The 20,990-nt window shown below is 37.5% G+C and overlaps 1 protein-coding gene across 2 annotated transcripts in view; it reads left to right on the top strand.

Moving 5' to 3' along the window:
- pcsk2 (proprotein convertase subtilisin/kexin type 2) overlaps positions 1-20,990 on the top strand; it is a 31,774-nt gene extending 10,784 nt beyond the window's left edge. For both annotated transcript variants that reach the window (XM_011484412.3, XM_011484413.4), the window contains exons 6-13: positions 1,563-1,600; positions 5,663-5,739; positions 6,616-6,704; positions 7,322-7,497; positions 10,035-10,250; positions 11,328-11,428; positions 12,980-13,207; positions 19,933-20,990. In XM_011484412.3, the coding sequence (XP_011482714.3) occupies positions 1,563-1,600; positions 5,663-5,739; positions 6,616-6,704; positions 7,322-7,497; positions 10,035-10,250; positions 11,328-11,428; positions 12,980-13,207; positions 19,933-20,422 (1,415 nt within the window). In that variant the 3' untranslated portion in view covers positions 20,423-20,990. The remainder of the gene's footprint in view (positions 1-1,562; positions 1,601-5,662; positions 5,740-6,615; positions 6,705-7,321; positions 7,498-10,034; positions 10,251-11,327; positions 11,429-12,979; positions 13,208-19,932) is intronic.

Raw genomic sequence — 20,990 nt, 5'->3', positions numbered from 1 at the left:
GCTGCATGTCTCTTAACTAGGAGGCGACAACATCTCCCCTGTTTTAGCTTCGCTACACTGGTTGCCTGTTCATTTTAAGATTATTTTATTCTTTTTTACTTCTGACCTGCTGCAGGCTTACGTCCCTCTCCTGTCCTCACTGGCATTTCTTGAAAACATATTAAGGCTTTTAAGGACAAATGTGTTTGGGCGCCATCTTGTCTGTAACCAGGTCTTGAAGGTCTTTAAGTGCGCCTTATAGTGCGGAAAATATGGTCACTTAAGCAAAGTTGGATGACAATAGATGATGATAATAGAAAAAACATGTTGGCAGATGGAAAAAGAACATCCTCCCCATGGTTTTACATGATGAAGGGAAGGAAGGGACGTTTGTTGACTCCATGAGTTTCTTTTATTCAGTTTACATTTCCATAAATTAACAATGTGTTCATGTTTTTTTATTAGTATTATAAGATGAGATAAGATACGCCTGTATTGTCACTGTCCACTTGGACAATGAAATTGAAGCAGTCACAAACACAGTGCAAAAAAACAAATCTAACAAAGTATGATATAAAAATATCAATATGAACAATATGTACTACAGTCAAGCTTGTTTCTTATTTCTGGCTTTGGGTTTATTCCTACAATGCCCGTTCTTAGAAGAGGCTACAAGTGAACTGATTTTAGTAAAGTATAGGTTCCTGCAGTCCTTCAAATAATTGTTTTGCATTGGTAGGAGTGCTCTTCTTGTTTAAAAAGATATTAATTCAATAGCAAGATGCAATTCTGTTTTTGTTTCTTTAACAAAAATGTGACCTTCTGTTCTGGTAGATTAGTGCTCATGTTCCCTTTGCACCGGCACAAAAAAAAGATAAGCTTTATTTATAAGGCACTTAAATTGCCCATTCAGACCCGAAGTGCTGTGCAATGACAGAAAATAAAATATGTAAACAATCAGATGAAAATAGATTAAAACTGAACCAGAAAATGCTTATAAAGTACATTGTTAAATTACATAAAAGAGAATAAATTGAAATGTGGCGGGATAAAAGAAAAGAGAGAGAACCTCCTCACTGTGTATTAAAAACCAAATTAGAAAAAGTGGGCTTTAAGAGAGGACTTACAAACATGCAGGGATGTGGCCTCTCTAACATGAATTGAGATTTTTGAGAGAGCTTTGAGAGTTTTGGAGCTGCTGCAGCAAAAGCAGTTTAGGTTTTGTTTTCAGTACTTGTAGAGCAGTTGATCAGCTGATCTAACAGGACAGGAGGGGACATAAGCCTGCAGCAAGTCAGAGGTAAAAAAGAATAGAAGAATCTTAAAATGAACAGGCAACCAGTGTAGTGAAGCTAAAACAGGGGAGATGCTGTGGCTTCCTAGTTAAGAGACGAGCAGCTGCATTTTGCTGTAGTTGTAAGTAGCTAATAAAAAATGAACGCTGAAGGATTTCTGCTGGCCTGTAATAACAATACATCACACGATGAAATGACAGCTGTCGCTTTAGCAGCAAACTGACATTTGTTATGCATTTACTCTGCAGCTGAACTGTATCACGATTAATTTTTGGATTCCCCTTTCAGGTATTGACTATCTACATCCAGACTTGGCATCAAATTACGTAAGTCCTACAGTGTTATTGATTGTGCTAATTCCCTTCATTCCTTCTGAAATACTATTAATAAGTGAAGCAGGGGTTCAGGTGGTAGATCTCTGGCCACCGTGCGACTTCTCATTGGCAGTGACAGGTGCTCTCTGAACTGCCTTCATGGCTGCCAAGTCTCCTTGTATCCCTGGAGGACAGACAGGCAGACGGCCAGTCAAGCTATTTAATGTTAATGCACACAGCTTTGCAGCAGTTCCACTGGCTACAAAGATAACACCAGGCGAGTCAGAGCTGCATAATGTGATGCTTTATCTTGAATACTGATACAATTCTAAACAACAAGGGGAGAGTTAAACAGAAACACAGAAATGGAAAGGTTTTAAAAAGATTACATTACACTTCTACACCGTGCAGTGTTTTTTTTGTTTTGCTTTTTTGATCTTTTTTGTATTTCTTTGCAAAGTGATTGTGATGTTTAGATTTTTCTGTCTCTTTATCTGTGGCGTCCCACCATATTCGCCTGTCTTTGCGCGTGTCACCATGTGAACACGGATGAGCCGTGGCCCAAAAATAACACATAGACTCAGCTGTAGTGATGCAGGAGCATGCTCCACTGGACTGATGGATCACGCTGTGCATAGATCTTAAGTGTGTGCCTGTGTTAGTGAGTGTGATCATGGGGTGTTGCTGCTATTGTTGTGTTTTTCAGGCCTCCTGCTATCAGAAGAAGACTGGCGTCATAAAGTCATAAAACACACAACACGTCTGTTTTCCTTTTTGTTGGGAAAAATCATCTGCCAGTATTAACTGGCAGATGAAATGACAAAAAAAGCTTTGAAATTTGAGTATTTCTGAAAAGATAATAAAGCAATTATTTTACAAGTAAAACACACAACATGAACTAGTCATGCATAAATGACATAAAGGATACACTCATTTATTTCCATTTCACAGATAGGATGCTGTTGTTGGTGCAAAGCTTGCATCTGTTTAGAAGTTTGTGGTTGCTTTTTTTATCTTTTATTACCAATTTTTGAGGAATGCTGTTTTTTCCTGCCTTTTTTAGGGGTAATTTTTGGGTTACAGAGGACTAATTAGTGGATTTGTGAATCACGTTTATGCTAAGTACTTTTTGGTGTAATCTTAACAACAAAAAAGTAAAAGCAAGATGCACATTAGCACTGTGGAGAGCTGGAGGGGACTTTTTTCATTAATGCTCCCCTTTTTTACATCACAAAACTGAACATTTACTCTTTAACCACCAATATTATTTGTGTTTTGTTCCACATCCATGTTTCCAGTTAAATTAGAAATCTTTCATTTGATTTTTCTATAGTGTTGACTGTTACTGTGGTATAGATAAAAAAAGACATTTCTTGAAAGATAACCCATTAATGGCATTAATGAAACATAAAAGAAGTTTTAATATTTACTCACATACCCTTTTTATTAATAACCCACTTCAGGCCAGTCATTTTAGCCCTGTAAATCTCACAAAACCTATGAAAAAATTCTATTTTTTTTTCATTTTGATGTTTCTAAACCCTTTGGAGAAATCCACAAAAAATATGCAATTTTCTTTTCTTTTTAAAAGATATACATCATATCAGTTATGACGGTGGGTGATTTTGTACATTTTTGATCACAACAAGACGTCAAACAAGACATTGATTTAAGACGCAAAAATGTTGATATGAGTGTTTAGGACAAAAGCCCCCTTTCATCTACTCAAATTTGTTACACACATTTTTAACACTGTATAACTGACAGTAAAATAAGAACTGAAATCCTATAGACTTTTATTGATAAATAAACAGCTATTGTTCAGTCATCATGTTCATCAGAATAACCATTCTTGCTCAACTACCTTTTATTAATATGTTCTTGCAAATTCTAATCTTTTTTTCATGATATGTTTGCTCCAGAGCCCACTTTAAGTGGTAGGGGTGTGGCCTTCTTATGCGCTCACTCCTGACTGAAGAGTGGTTGCCATAGAAATGTTGGTTAACTGAAAAATATAATTAGATTGAATTGAGAATATGTGCTTCCAACATGGTGAAAGACATATCGTGGTAAAATGGCGACTGAATTGAATACATTTGGTTAGAACTGGAAGAAAGGCATTTTCTATGGGTGATGTCACACATGTTTTGTCTTGTTATATTGAAAGATTATTCATTAATCATTATTCATTTCTTTTAACATTTTTTGATACAGCAGTTAGTCATTCAAAAACAAAAAAAGTTTTCCTCACCATGAAGTATTAAAATTAGCAAAACGTTTGAGAGCGTTTGAGATTTCATGGAGGCAGCCATATTGAAATGATCAGGAAAAACCTTTTTCTGTCTCCACAGGGCAGAAAACATGGACCAAGTTACATACACAATGGGTTTTTAAGGAAAGTTTGAGTAATGACATTGGGGGGGGGGTCACAGAAATGCCTGTATCAAATGAGATATGAAATGGGTTAAACCTGTTGTTCACCCCTAAAGCATTATGTGTTGAGAAAACCTAACCCTCTAACTTCTAATAGCATCTTGGCCCTTGATAATCTTTACATGAGCTTTCAGCTTCATTTCGTCTGGTCAAAAGTGCCAACATGGTTGAGTGGGGCTTATAAAGTCAGTGAAATGTTTTGATGTACTGTGTATTTGACTATCCACTGTTCAGTTTGAATCACCAGTGCAATTTCCTTTAAGGCAGAGTGTATCTTAGGGATGCTGGGAAAAGGTAAGGTGGCAGAGGTTAACCAATTGTTCCCAGTTTTTTTCTTCTTCTTCCTAAACAGAGAATAAAAAAAACAACCAAGGCAGACCACAGACTGACTGATCGAAAAAAGGCCTTTTGGGAAGGGATCCATGCCCATACTATACACATAATAAATATTTTTATCTGATGTAATTTGAAAAATGAAGCAATTTCTTTTTATTTTCACTTTTACATCTAAGTGGTGTGTTAGCCTGCAGTCTGATCTAGAAAAATAAACCAAATGCAGAAAAATGAAACAGGAAAATATCAATTAAACGTACACAAATTGGTGTTTGCCCATTATTTAGTTTTGTAGCCCCTGTCGCCAAAAGCATTTTTACTCTCCCGTTACATGCTCCAGGTTGCAATAATTACATTGTTTCTTTATTGGGTCAAGAAGATGTTTTTGTTTGCCTTTGCATTTTGCTGCCGACTGAGTCATCATCTCAAAATGCCAGCCTTCAGATAAGTCGGGCAGCAACACGAAAGCAGTCTAACTCAGATCTGATGTCGTCTACATCTGATGAACATGGCTTTGCTTTACTTGTAGAAGCTTCATAGAACAGAGTGCAGAAACAGCAGGAGAAATCCTAGTAGAGCCCAACAACCTGGATTTCTCTTGCATTTATTTTCTTTTCGATAATTTTTTTCATTCCTGCTGTGTCAACACATTTCCAGGCAATAATGATACAAAATTCAAATGACAGCAATTTGAGAAAAACCATAACAAAATATAAATGAAGAAAATAATGTGATAAAAAAAGATCAAATCAGGGAAAAAAATACTGCAACACAGAAATGCAATTTAAAAAGAAATGATGGTTTCACATTTCAAAATAATTCTACAAATTGATGTTTCACTATAAATGTATGCTAACAAGTCAAAACATCGCCTGAAAAAGCCACAAACATCCGAAAAAGAAGAAAATTGCTATGAAAGAACTTGGAAAACTATGTTTTGTATATTTATAAATTTGAAGTTGCTTTAATTGACTTTTATTATGAAAATATACAGTAAGAAAAAAAAAAACATTGTGTGCTGATTTGAAAACCAACTGATTATTTTTTGTGTGGATGTTCTCGTTTTTCCAGTCTAAAAACATGCATGTTTGGAGAATCTGTGATTCTGACTGTGAACTTGCTTTGAACTTTTGCTGCATCAGTCTGTCATGGACCTGTGATTCTACTTCTTTGTCCCAGAGAAAGCTGTAATTCACTCTATCTCCCCAGAAGCCAGAAACCGTTAAATGTTTTCTGTACTGTTCCTTGTGTCTTCTTTACCTCAGTATTGACATTTTTTTTTTAAATGCATCCATTTGGTCCTTTCAGAATGCCGATGCCAGCTATGACTTCAGCAGCAATGACCCATTTCCATTTCCACGTTACACGGATGACTGGTTCAATAGGTAATGCAAGCCCAGACAAACCCTTGTTTAAATGCACACTGAGCATTTTTATTTTTTATGTGTGCTCTCCCTGAAGACTGGTGGCTCTTCTGCATTGATTTTCTCCCAACATAGTTCCATTAAGACACAATAGTGGAGTATAAACAGAGCAGTAGTCCAGTACAAGACAATCGGGAAAAAAAAACAACGGCAATGTTTTAATCACCTTATGCGGTGGATATAAGTTATCAAAGAGGACCATCACAAGTCTAGTCTGCTGTTGAGCAAAAGGGTTACATAGCAGTGACCTTCCGGGGGATAAAACCTTATCTATCATCTCCCAATCCCTCTGTGAGCTACTGGCTCCATAAAAACAAAAAAACAAAAGGAGGAAGACACATCTGCTCCTTGTGCAGCTCACCTCCCTTCATGTGCACAGACATGGTTGTGTATCTGCCTGCATGTACGATTGAGGAGCTTTGATATGGCAGCAGTTGCTGACTGTTGGGCAATTCGCGCTGGCTAATCAGCCGGTTGTTATAAATAGCTGCCAGTCTGCAGCAAAGCATTCTGGGAAAGAGGGATGGACTCCACAATGTCCCCGTGGGGAAGAGGGGATAGGGACATAGACACATTACACAGTGACCAAATAAAACTAGATTTGCCCAAATATAACCATAGGTTTCTTCAGTAAAAGTATTGCTTTTTGAGAACAATATTTGTCAGATCAAACCCTGAACGTTCCTTTTTAATTAAAAACTGACTAGTTTTGTTGATAGCCTTATGGTTTTAAAGTATGATGAATCAAAATCCAGTCTTGTTTTTTGGAAGTTAATTTAATTTCATGCAAATTCTGTCAAATCATGCTGTATTTGTTTTTGTTTTTTTTGTCATCAGTCACGGCACTCGGTGTGCTGGGGAGGTTTCTGCAGCAGCCAACAACAACATCTGCGGTGTGGGAGTTGCTTACAACTCCAAGGTGGCAGGTGTGTGTGTCATGTTGAGCTGGCATTTTAGACACACACAACAATGATGACAAGACATTAAAGTTAAATAACATCCCTGACAATGGTGTGAAAGCTAAGAGGGACAAGATTAGAGTGATTCACTAAGAGAGGCACTGAATGCTTCATACATTAAACACACATGCTTCTAGATAAAATATGCTGTGCTGTTGAAGTATTTACATACAGCAGAGGAAGACATTTTAGTGCTCAAAGAAAACAGTTTAAATCCAAACAATTAGATATTCTGTTTATTTTGTGCTTTTTTTAAGAAAGGAATATTTAACTTATAAATCTGAGATTTTAATTGATACTTCCTATGTAATACTTCTGGTAATATAAAAATGTATTAGATATTTAACGATAAATCTTCTATTCATGTTCGGATGCATAGGATACAGATACGTATCGAAAAATCAATTTAGTTATATCGTATCACCACAAAGTTAGTTGAATTATTTTTGTACTCATTCGTGGAGCATGAGTCGAGATGAGTATTGAATCACGTGAGAAGAAAAGAGACACATCCCTATTTTATTGAAAATATCTGCAATAGAAAACTGATTATCAGATGGAAACCAGAGTTGTTGCTCTTCCAGGTATCAGGATGCTGGACCAGCCCTTCATGACGGATATCATTGAAGCATCATCCATCAGCCACATGCCTCAGACAATTGATATTTACAGTGCTAGCTGGGGCCCAACTGATGATGGCAAGACGGTGGATGGACCCAGAGAGCTGACATTACAGGCGATGGCTGATGGGGTCAACAAGGTGAAGTATCAAAGCATCCTAAACATCTGTTAGTATAAATTACAGTTTGTCACATTATTTTTCTGACACTTTTTTTTATTTTTTCTTCCACCAATGTTGTAAGGGCTTAGTCTTTGCACCATTTTAATTTGACTCGTGAATTTTTAAATTGTTGCTTTATTGGTGAAGTTTAAAGAGAAATGTGTCTTGTAAATAAATGTATAACTTGTCTTCACAGTAAATACTGGTTCCATTTTTGCACCCTTGATCATCCCCTTTAAAAAAGGCTTTCAGCCCAATGAATACAAAGTAATGTTACCCCAGAACTACTTCTGAGTTGCAATTTTACTGAACATAAATTTTCATGTAATTCTGTTCTGGATAGAGGCAAAAATGCTGAAGAATATGAAGGACTTTATGGATTTCATTTTGTTTTATTACTAACCTGGGTTCTGATCCCTATGCTCTGTTATTCTATAAACCTCCATGAAACAACGACGTGAAGATTTTTTAGGTTTGATGCTTGAGATGCACAAATGCAATGACTTAGAGTGAAAACTCAGAAGCTGCTAATCTAAAGCAACTGAACAGAACCTGAGAAATAAACCTTAGCACCACAAAAGAAAGATCCAGAAAACCAGAAAACAATAATGAAGTTTAATTTGAATGTGGTAAACAGCAACATGATTAAAATGAACTGAAACCATGAGAAAGAATATCAACTGAACATAAATTAAACACAGAGGGCTCAAAAACACTGAGGTATAATTAATATTATGTGGTGATTAGTTTTGAAAACCGAACGTGACATGAAGGAGAAGAAAAGAAACTGAAAGTTAAAAACATTAAACCTAAACATAAGTAAAACCAGATAACAAAACAAAATGATTTAAGGCCAAGTGACGTTTCTGAGGTTGCCTTTTTTTAAATTACTTTTTAGTTTACTCTGTTCAGTCTGATTTTTAGGGCAAGGCTGACAAATGTTAATTAGAAGAAATTCTTTTTTCTAACATTAAATCATGCCATTCCTTATTTTGTATGACTGATCATCCACAAACCCAGTGTTCTTTGGAGACCAGCCATTTTTGCTTGAATGATTAGAGGTTGTGCTGGGAGATTTCCCTACAGTCTGTGGGGATTTTGATGATTCAAACTGACTTGTCAATATACAAAATGCTTCAGAGCCTTCCTAATATGTGAGGCCACTTATATGTCCAATATACTCCACGATAAGAGCCATTTCTTATTAATTTTTTCACATTTCCACAGCTAGTTTGGGGGATTTTGGAGTTGATTGAACATCCAGGCCCCTTCAGCACAGTCAAAAGCTCATTGAAGAGGGTTTCAGGCCTTGAACGTCATTTGAGAATGCACACATGATATGCAACGGGCATTTAGAGTTGCCATGATAACACACACTGCCAGTTGCTTGATTAATCATCACACAGCATCTGTGAGCAGGTTGAACTCAACCCCATCTGAGGCTCGGTTCTAAAAAAAGGCAAAAGCTCATTGTAGTATTTGATTACAGAAACATAACTAATCATGCCTCCACTCCGCAATCTGTCACTTGGATTTTGAACCTCACACACACAAACCCCAGCTATTCCCTAGTATTGTTTAAGAAAACGATGGAAACAAGCATTAGTAGTCTTTGCTAAACGAAAGCAAACTCCAAAATCATATTGTAGGAAAATGACAGCCTAAAACACTAAGGTGTGCCCTGACTGTGCATTTCAAACAGCCGGGTGGAAAGAGAGAAGGATGTGCCACTCCTCCACTCGATCCACTCCTCTGTGGGGGAAAAAAAACCAACATCACTCTTTTGTTAGCACAGGTGCAGGATTTGTTCAAGAGGAGGCTCTCTCTGTGGAGATCCATCCAGTCCGTTTCATCTCCTCAACTGCTCTATTTCTGGCAATTGTAACATTTAACAATGTGTCTGATTGAGTGCGCTTTCTCTTCTTGAATTTCATTTACGCTTTTAGACAGAATGCAACAAAACAGACAAAAAAAGAACACAAAAAGACATAGGCAGGTAATTTGCTTGTCCTTAATAATATGATGAGAGGACGGAAAGCTGTCAAAATTTTGAAAGTCTTATTCTGCGCTAACGTTTTAATGATTGCAATTGAAGTCATTAGCTCGTGTATTGTTTTCCTGCTTCTATTGAGGATTTTGCTCATCAGAAGCTTGAGTAATTGCTTGGCTTCACTTCGATAGTGGCCACACTTATACCAGATCTCGTTTGGCTGCTCGTGATTAAGCAGCTTGCTTCTTGGAGGAGCATCAAAGTGGCTGTAAGAAATTATTCCCGGAACAATTAGATAAAAAAAAGAAAAAAAAAGAAACACCACCTGGTAAACGGAGAGGCCTGTGGATTGCGCCTGGGTTAATAAAAAGGTACAAAAGAACCAAACTTTTAAACAATCAGAGGCAAAGAAATTAAAAGAACCCCAAAAAGTCAAATTTTCTTTCCTGGTTGCCAACTTAAATTAAAAATGATAATTTTCAAGATGAATTTTTAATGTTATCCTGGGCTTCTGATACTGTTTTAGGGGCGAGGAGGGAAAGGCAGCATCTATGTTTGGGCTTCAGGGGATGGTGGTAGCTATGACGACTGCAACTGCGATGGTTATGCCTCCAGCATGTGGACCATCTCCATCAACTCCGCCATCAATGACGGGCGGACTGCCCTATACGATGAGAGCTGCTCTTCCACATTGGCATCCACATTTAGTAATGGGCGGAAGAGGAACCCAGAAGCTGGTGTTGTGAGTTATTTTAATTTTATAAACTATGAACATATACATCTTCGAAGCAAAACTGTGTTTTTTAGTTGCTTTTATGTATATTTGTGGCCTTTGACAGTTTTTAAAGATGTTCTTCCATTTATTGGCTTTCTCCTTTCATTAGATTTGGAGGTGACCAAGAAATTACCAGATAGCTATGAAAATTTAAGGCTAAAGCAGAGGAAGACGTCTTGGCAGAATGCTATCTTTATATTTATGCTCATTCTTTTTTTGCTCATGCATAAAGCAGTTGGCACTCTCCTCATCTATTAAGACATTATTAAAGCATCTCTTGTTCTTTATATACATTTCTAGAGAATTTCTAATTTGGATGGGAAAAAAAAAGGTCAAATGAAAACCCAACAAAAAACAAAAGAAAAAAGTAGTTTTCTTTGCGATAAATGTTTTTTAATATCATTTTATATTATTCATTGGTTAATGAGTAAAAAAAAAATAAAGTAGGTATAGGAATCTATTGAAATGGATGACACTGGAAATTGAATGTCTCCTTTGTAATAAATGTAACTTTTTGCCCATTATGGCATCATCTTGGCCAATTGGTGTTTCTAATAAAAGGAAAACATTGCAATCTATAGGCAGGCAGTTTATGACAAGGAGACAGGAATTGTGCTCTTATTATGCAAATTACCTTTGGCTGTTGACAGAGCCCATGTTGATCCCACGGGTCTCTCTGCTAATTGCAGTCAATCTGTTATAATTTATAATTAAGCACCAGATTAAATAAACTAATGTTTATTCAGCAAATATGCTGTTTCTGAGGTTTAGCCGACATTCTCGTCAATCTTGCTTATCTCGCTCTTTTGTTGTGGAACTTTCTGTATGGAGGATACCACGTGCACAATCAGAAAATGGAGTTTGTATTATTTTTCAGATTTATTTACCTTTATTTAACTTTCCTTGCATTACTGGAAAAGTACAGATATAATATTAATATTATACCAATATTTTCACATCAGATAAACAAAATTCAATTTTATTCAGCTTTTACTCATACAGATTTTCTTCTTTTCTTTCTTTCCCACAATTTGATGACTTCAGGCAACAACAGACCTGTATGGGAACTGCACACTGCGCCACTCTGGAACATCAGCGGCAGCTCCAGAGGCTGCAGGCGTCTTTGCTTTGGCTCTCGAGGCTAAGTATGCACTCCACAGCCCATTCCACAAACCCACAATGATTGTAATCAGCATTTCATGAAGGTTTTCTAAGAAAAACAGCATTCATTTTCGTTATTCAAGATACCCTCTTTGAATAAAGTGCCTGTCTAGAAGGTATAATTTGTATAAGCATTGTGAGGACAATCCTGACCTATGCATGTGCATCTCCATCCTCAAATCTCCTTGAAGACATTCATTTGGAGAAAAGCATTGTTTCCCATAAACCTGATGAAAAGTTAATATTTTCTTGCCAAGTCAAGTGGGATTAGTTTTGTTTGCATCCCAGAACAAGAAGAAAAAAGAAAATTCAACATTTTCTATTTCAATTTTTATTTGACTTTCTGTGCTTTCAGTTTATTTATAGTAAAGTAAGCTCAACTACACACAATTAAAGAAACAGTCTAAATTTACAATCTAGTGGATTGTACCTTCTTTAAGACTCTTTCTGATAAAAACCTTTTTTAGGTGTTTTAAACATGTTCTTGAGGGAGTTTTTTTGTGATAGAGGAGATACCTGTATATTAGGAAAATTAAGCAAAAAATTGCATTTCTTAGTATTTCGTTAGTCAGTTGTTGTGAATTAGGAGCAGACAACAAAATGCCATTGTAGCTGTGATGTAGAAGCCGCAATCGTCAGGCCTCAAGATCCCTGCCCCATTCCATTCTGATGCATCCATGTGATGATGACTACATCCATGTACGTCTTTGTTTTCCTCATCCGAGCTGGCATCTGGCTCAAACTGTACAGCTGGAAAGCTCCGATATATGTGGCCATTGTTGTCGCACGGGTTTTGAGTATGAAGGGCTGTAAGCTGTAAGCGTGTAAACAAAGAGCTCTCAGCGACAGAAAAGAGCCAGCATTCCTGCCCACAATTCAGAGGCAAATTTCTAATGAACTACTGCCAATCTGCAGAAACTATCTCCTATTTGTCCACGCAGGTTTTTTAAATTTTCCCTAAAGATGGCAAAATCTAAATGAAAAGACTGGGAACGCTTTTATAATAGATCAAAAGATGATCAGAGTGGGTCTTTAACTCCTCAAAGTCTGTAAGATTTAGTCTTTTTTTCCCCAAGAATCTCTCATATCAAAGCCTGCCATTAACCTACAGTATATGAGTTAATGGAGCTGGGTGAAAAGTACTGTTTGCTTTGCACACACAGTAATGATGTTGTTGTTGCGAGGAGCGGATGCTCACCCTGTCCAGCGGCAAATAATCCACTGGCCATTTATTAGCCAGAGCCACTTGAACTACGCAGGGCCCAAACAAAGCTGACACTGCTCACACACAAATTAATGGAGGGAGGCACAAACAAAAGAAACAATGTCCTCTAGAACACACACTGTGATGCGATGATAACTGAAAACCTTTCATCAAAACAAAAACACTGACTCACACATCTTTGCTCGTGTAAACTACTGCTGCATGCTTTTTATTGTTTGTACAAAAATCTCTTTTCCCAAATAACCTGTTTGACATGTCACTCTTTAGTTGTACCTCCTGCTTCATTCTTCTGCCTCTTTGTCCATCTCAGCCCCAACCTGACATGGAGAGATATGCAGCACCTGTCTGTCCTGACGTCCAAACGGAACCAGCTGCATGACGAAGTCCACCAATGGAGGAGGAACGGTGTTGGGCTCGAGTTCAACCACTTGTTTGGCTATGGTGTTCTGGACGCAGGCGGAATGGTGAAAATGGCAAAGGAGTGGAAAACTGTACCGGAACGCTTTCACTGTGTAGCTGGATCCATTCAGGAACCCCAGTGAGTCACGCACATTTCTGCCAATATTTCCTCTTGAATCAACCAATATTTCTGCACTTTACATTTCTAAATGGAAAATGAAACCGTGTCTGAGGGCCTTTTTGAAGATTTACCAAAGAGAACCGCTTAGTGCAACAGAGGTACTCTGCTAATCATTTATCCCAGTGCAGCCTATTTCAATAAAACATCTGCAAAGGGAGTTTCTTTTTATTAATCATATTTAGATTCGCTCTTCACTCAACTGCTTTTGCAAATGTATTTCATTATTCCATCAAATTTCTTGGTGAATGCATCATTCCTTCATTCTGAGTTTTACAAATTTTAGCCAACAAGAACAATAAGAACAGGTCCATCATTTTGTTGAGTTATATTATTTCTTTTTATTGTTATCATGATTTAGTTACTAGTAAGCTGCAGTTTGTTTGCACCAAGTCTCTGCTGACCACAAATAAATTGCCATATTCCCTCAAATCACATGTATAATAACTTCTTAATCATACGGTTTTCTCCAAATCTTAGTCAATTTGATGATCAGCTGATCTGTACTCAGCAGAAAAGCTTCAGTTTATGCCCTCATCCTTCACAGATGCACCTATGGTGATAGTGTCTTTTCCCCTTCTTGTGTTGAGTCAGAATTTGTCATCTTCTTCTGTCTTCTTCATATTTCACCAATCTGTGGGCTTGTTTTTTTATTATTATTATTTCAAATCTTCATCCCTTTGATTGTGTACATGTCATATCCGACTTCTCTTTCCCTTTCCCCCGTCATCGCTGCACGCTTTGCACTGACCCTGGTATCTGTTTATCCGTCTCATCCTGAGGTTTTAGGCTGTATTGTAAGAGGTTTGGTGATTTCCTGAGGCTGAGCCTGTTATTTTGCTCTAATCAAAGTTTTACTCACTCAGGAGCTTGACTCGCCTTGAACAATGCAGCAGATATTTACTGACTTGGATTTCATTTGTTTGATTGCCTTTGTGTAAAACAAATAGTTTGAAATGAAAATATAAACTGAATTACTTTAATTCTCCATGTTTCTCCAATTAGTAAAATGGACATGAGCCAGACCAAATGATTTGTTTTTAATTGCGCTTGAACTTTATTTAGATCAAAAGCGTAAAACCTACTGGTACTTATATACTTAAAACACACATATTTAGGAATAAGGCACTGCAATAAACTGGCTACCTGTCCAGGGTGTCCCCAACCCTCGCCCCAAGCGGCCGGGATAGGCTCCGGCAGCCCAGCGACCCCGAAAGGGAACAAACGGATTGGAAGATGAACGAATGAATGAATAAGACAGCAGAATATTTCTTAGCATATAATGTTGAGAAAACAAATCCAGTGCTCACAAATAGAAACCATGCTGATTGGCATTTTAAAAACTATTGAGTCATAAGATTAGTCTAAGTTCAGTGTTAAAAAAAAAAATATATTTTTGTAAACATAATTTTCTCCTGTAAGTTGATGTACTAATGATGTTAGCATGTTTCAGATTTACCTCAAAATTTTCCTGTATGGAGTTAATATTGCATTTAAGGGTCTAAAAGATGTAGTCCTCAATAATGATTTGCAACAACTTTAAATGATCAGGTGGTTTTCATCCTGCAAACTGCAGGCCACTCTCTGCTCCTCAATTTACGATTCAGTTGGAAAAAAGTATCATCCGCTTTCTGCCATGGCATGATAAAACCATGAAAAAAGATGCTCATAGAAGTTGGGATTCTGGAATGGAAATGTCAACAAATTCTCTTTTTGCTTTCATTTGCGGGATAAACAGCATTGTTGGCAGTCATAGTTTGAATCAGTTCCTCACTTCTCTTGCTGAACTGCAGGGCTTTTGCAGCCTCTGTTGTGGTAGAGCTATAATTACAACAAGCCCACCTCTGATGATAATATATCATTGGTGAAAAGCAATAAACATCAGCACAGCAGCCACACTCCCAAACAGTGCTCAGCTCTGATCTGATAGCTGCTCTGGCTTACTTAGCTGGAGGAAAACTTCTCATTATGAGAGACAGCGGCACGCTGTGCCACACGGTGTGGTGGCGTTTATTTCAATCTCTATAGGTCTTGCCCTTCAGAGGCAGCCCTCTTCACACTCTTTAACTGACTGCTTTAATTACTCTTGCATAATAACTAATATTAAAAGGTTACTGCTGCATGCAGACAGTTTTTGGGGGTCAAAATGTGCAGTTTGCTTGACTTATATTCATTGGAAATGTTGTACGTCTTACTGTTTTAACAAAAGAAAACTAAGAAGGAGAGCAGTATTTTCAATTGAAGTAATCTGAGAGCACATGAGGAATGTCTTGTACAGTGCCTTGGATTGTGAATTTGTCCTTTTTTTAGATGGGTGGCCTTAGGACATTAATATCCAGGCAGAATTCGACTTTCAAAAACCCAGAAGTAAATTAAATAAATTCTAGCAAGACTGTTACAAAGGCAATGATACCATATAAATTGCTTAACCCTGTAAAGCCAACTCAAAGAATTGACAGAAATTTCCTTTGTATTTTATCATGATGTCAGATAAACATTCTGATGAATTCCACAAAAACGTTTGCAACCCATTTTTATGAGATATAGATGGTACCAATTATACCCCGGACTTTTCATAAATGTTTGGAGTGACACCCAGAATAAAGAAGTCACTCTTTATGGCAGCAAGTCGTAAGAGGCACGTTTAGTTTTATGGTAAATGGTAAATGGCGTATACTTATATAGCGCTTTCTACCTTCTTACGAAGGCCCAAAGCGCTTTACAGTCACAGTCCCATTCACCCATGCACACACACATTCACACACTGATGGCGGCTCCGCTGCCAAACACTGGCGCCAACCTCCCACCAGAGGCAAGGTGGGGTTCAGTGTCTTGCCCAAGGACACTTCGGCACATGGGCGTGCAAGGCGGGAATCGAACCTGCAATCTTACGATCATGAGTCGACCGCCCTACCGCTGCACCACGGCCGCCCATTATGAAAGTGTAATTGTGAAATAAAAGCACCAAAAGGTAAAAAATTATGAATTTAAACGTAAAAAGAACAAGCAACACAAAAGAAAAAAATATTCACCTTAATAACATGTGAAACACACAAGCTAAGCTGCATACTAAGACAAGACACAAGGCATTTAGTAAATTTTTCAAAACTGTCCCTTGTAGAAATAACTTTTGGCCTTTTTTGAAGGCTTGAAAATTTTAGGGGATGGCTCCCACTTGAACCATAGATCAAGCCCTGCTATTTTAATTGTCATTATTGATGATAAAGTTCCATCCAAAGCCAAACCGTTCTTGGTCTTGGTTTTGTTTAGGCCCACTTTGTATTTGAGTGGAGCAGCACCAGGACCAGCTTTGTAATGGTGACAAGCCTCTGGAAAAATATTGTGAGAAAGAAATAATAATTGCGGCTATGACTGTAAAGCACTTTGGGTCTTCTAAAAAGGTAGTAAAGCGCTTTCGGGCTATCCAAGCCACTCAAATACATACGTGGAAAGTGTGAAATCAAAGTAGATGGACTCTTTTTGATTAACTTGAAATTGATGCGGCACAGCATTGGATTGTATGCACAGAAACTATGCGTCCACCTCCACTAAAACAAATAATCCAACTTAATGTAATTAATCGGTCTCTGCAGGCCTAAGTTATGGATCCTACGGCTGTTGCTTCAGCCTCAACAAATTCATTAAAAAAACAACTGAAAAAAAGTAATTTTAAGTGTACTTCGGTGTGAGAAATAGACGTGTGGCGTAAGAGATCAATCAAATGCGTGGGTCTCACGGCCACTGCGTGAGAGTTGGCAGCCCTGATTTAGACATGTTGGGTGATTTTGTTTTTGGTCAAAACAATGTTAGTTTAAGATCAAGTACAGTAGCCGTTTAAAAAAAAAAAACATACCACAAAGTTTTGAAAATTAGCCAAACATTTCCCACCAAAACTGTTCTTGAAAGTTTATGGAGGCAGCCATTTTGAAGGCAGCAGGAAAAACACTTCTACTGCCTCTAGTGGAATGATGATAAATTACAGGGCAGGAAACATGAACCAGGTTTAATACAGTGGGTTTTTAAGGAAGGTTTTAATCATGCTCATGAGATGGGGTCCAAAAAATGCATGTGTAAAATATGAAATGTATTGATTACCCAAAATAATTTTTGGTGTCCTTTTTGGCCCTCCTTTTTCATCTTTATCCATAATGATAAAAAAGGTCTTTAAAACTTTGCATGTTTATATTTTATTTTAAGGTTGGTTCAATTTAAATGTATGTGTGTAGGCCTTCCCATCACATCAAGCCCCTAGTGGTTGATTTGTGAACTGTCCTTGCTCCAGTTACGGTACTTCTGTTTTAAATGTACTTCACTCTAGAAGTCTTTAGTTCAGATATTGCTTACTTTATTTAGACACAATCCCTCTACAGATTTTTATTACTTCATTAGTTCTGTCTTGTCTCTGGTTTCTATCAGTCTGCTCTACTTCCTTGCGCTGTATTTTTAATAACTGCTTCTGACACATTAACAGGGAAAACTAATGACAGATCCACTGGAAACCATGCTTGTCAGTTTAATCACTCTGCCTCCACATATCTTCAAGCATCACTTTATTCATTTGTTTCATGCTCTCATTCTGGTACAGTTTAGTCTAAAATTCATCTCCGTATAGAACACAGATACCTGGAGTTATTTGTTTTTGCAGCCTGTTCTGGCCAAACCTATTAACATTTATACATTTACATTTCTTCTCAGGTAACGTTTTACACTTGGTAAGGTTTTTTAAAGCCATTAAAATACATTTTAAAAATTCTGAAATCCACTACAATGGTTGTTTTTGTTCAGCAGCAACTCATAAATAAAACATGTATTGTTCCTGACATTTGACCAAATTATTTGAATTTAAAATATATTTTATATATTTATTTTCTCCTCAAATTATAAAGTCACAAGTTCCAGATTTTATAAGATAATCACATGTTCACAGAGGCCTTTAATATCAAGTACATTATTCAGTATTAAGCTTTGTAAAATTTAAAATCTAGGATATGACTTACTTTCTAAGCTACCATGCAGAGATCTGTTCATTCTGCTTCAAAATCTGCTTCATCATTTATCAGTGGCTCACAACTGTGCACTCTCTTTTCTGAGCTCATTTAAGAGTTTCACTAACTCAGTTGTGTTTCGCACGTCTCTTTCACTCAGTTTTTCTTTCTTCCATTTTCTTCCACCTGCAATATGGCCTCAGCCTTAAATAATGCTGTTAAGCCTCCGCACATCTTTTGGCCACAGCTCCTGCCCCCGCTGCGTTCTCACTCCGTCTTTTCATCCCCCAAAGAGATGGGAGAGCAGTGGGTCCTCTAGACCAAATGATAACAATGCCCAGCTTGGCCTACTTTTTGCTTTCAGTTATGAATAAATCCATGGCAGGGAATAAAAGCTACCCAAGAAAATTAGTCTTCTTCACTTGATGCTTTTGTTTCGTTTCTAAAAAATAAATAAATTATCACTATCTATATCTATATCTATATCTATATCTATAAATATAGATATAGATATATATTGCTGCAAAGTCATAGAAAGGACTAAGATGAAATAATATTTTAGAATTCAAATTTCCAAAGTCTTTTTTATCTCTTTGTAAGCATCAATATTTTTATTTAAAAAATGTATGCAACACCTTCTGTTGAGTTTTTGGAGCTTCAAAATGAGGAATTTTTCGCTTGAGTCCACTTAAATGTATATGATAATTATCAGACACCTGAAACACTAAAATCCTTCAATCTTTTCAAGACAATGAAATAAAATAGGTGGCTTTGATTTTTCATCATTACTAATTCATTTTGGAGGGCGTGTTTAAAGAGTACTATTTTGCACCAATTAATATACAATATTGCATGCTCACAGTTTAAATAATCACACTATCTCATCTAAAATAATGTTTTTTTGCAGAATTTGATATTTTTTCTAACTCCTGTAAAAAAATGGATTAAATTCTGGTTAAATCAAACCGTAACCCTTGTGCTATCCTAGGCACTTTACCAGGAGTTGGGTCATCTAGACCCACTAGACAGTGCGCTGTACCTTTTTTCTTCAATGATTTGTGAACCTCACTGGTGTCCATGGATTACATGAATCTTTCCACCTTTATCCACCTTTGTCATGGTAGGGAGAACATGTCAACATGAGGGTGGGGTCATCTAAGATAGCACAAGGGTTAAATGAAAAATCCTTATTGTGATCTTCACTGGTTTGAGTGAAACTTTAGTGTTTTATCCCACAGAAGAGTAATTGCATGACAGTACCTGTGTAGTTGTGAGTGCAGTTTTTTAAAACACATTTTGTTGGATCCTTATTTTTTTATTTGGCATGAAGTCTTTTTTTTTTTTTTTAGGAAAAAGCTGAACAAACACTGCCATCTTCTGGCGGTATTGTGTTGTCTAATTGGATTTCACTCCTTTCACCCTTGTGCTATCTTGTGGGGTCAAAATGACCCCACCCTTACATTGACGTGTTATGCTTAACATGACAAAGGTCGATAAAGGTATAAAGGATTTCATGTAATCCATGGACACCAGTGAAGATCACATATCATCGAAGAGAAAAGGTTCAGCACACTGTCTTGTGGGGTCCAGATGACCCCACTCCCAACATTAAAGTGCTTTGGATAGCACAAGGGCTAAGTCCTAAAAAAATGACAGTTTTAAACAATAATTATGTTTTTTTTTTCCCCCTTTCCTTTCCAGTAAAATCCAGTCTGGCAACAAACTGGTTTTGGCGATCAACACAGAAGCCTGTGAGGGGAAGGACAATTTTGTCCGCTACCTGGAGCACGTTCAGGCCGTGGTGACGGTCAACGCCACCCGCCGAGGAGACCTCAACATCAACATGACCTCTCCCATGGGCACAAAGTCCCTACTGTTGAGCCGCAGACCCCGCGATGACGACTCCAAGGTGGGCTTCGACAAGTGGCCCTTCATGACCACCCACACCTGGGGGGAGGACCCTCGTGGGACGTGGGTCCTGGAGGTCGGCTTTCAGGGTGACCAGCCACAGCGAGGGGTCCTGAAAGAGTGGACTGTCATGCTGCACGGAACACAAAGTGCCCCTTATATAGACCAGATTGTGCGTGATTATCAGTCCAAACTTGCCATGTCCAAGAAAGAGGAGCTAGAGGAGGAGCTGGATGAGGCTGTGGAGAGAAGCCTGAAAAGTCTGCTGAGTAAAAACAACTAAAACTGCATCTGCATGTCTCCTCCCGTCTCTCCTTTCTCTTGCCATTTTGCTCCATCTTTCTCTCCCTACTCCTCCTCTATTCCTCCTGGTGTCTTTGTTCCCTTGTCTCCCTTTTCTTTCTCCTTTCTTTAATTATTTTGTTTTTGCAATCAAGATCTTCAATTTAGCCCATTTGAAGAATTTTACTGGAAATAATCACTATAAAAGTGTAACTCCCTATAATCTGTAATCCACAGGAAATAAACTGTTCTCACTAGAGTTTTTACAGTCCTCAGAATTGTAGATAAGCCAAATATATAAGCAGCTGTGTCATATTCTTGCTCTATTGCCCTGCGCCTCTTTTCTGCCAAATGTTGTACAGTTTGTGACTGTAAATTATTTTCTGTGCCATTCTACTTAAAGATTGACATCTTGCAAACGGAGTACTTCTTTCTGTTTATATTTTTGTGACATGCAATGTTTATATAAACTAAGAAAAGATTGTGTAATTTATTTTGCGCCGTGTGATCGTCAGTTCATATTTCGTAATGTATGGCGTACATTATAATAAATCTGTCCAGCTATTTTA

Source organism: Oryzias latipes, chromosome 15, assembly GCF_053564925.1.
Source record: "Oryzias latipes strain Hd-rR chromosome 15, Olatipes_Hd-rR_3.1".
Taxonomy (NCBI): Eukaryota; Metazoa; Chordata; class Actinopteri; order Beloniformes; family Adrianichthyidae; genus Oryzias; species Oryzias latipes.
The sequence above is the reverse complement of the archived record's forward strand: the minus strand, read 5'-3'. Positions and strand labels throughout refer to the sequence as shown.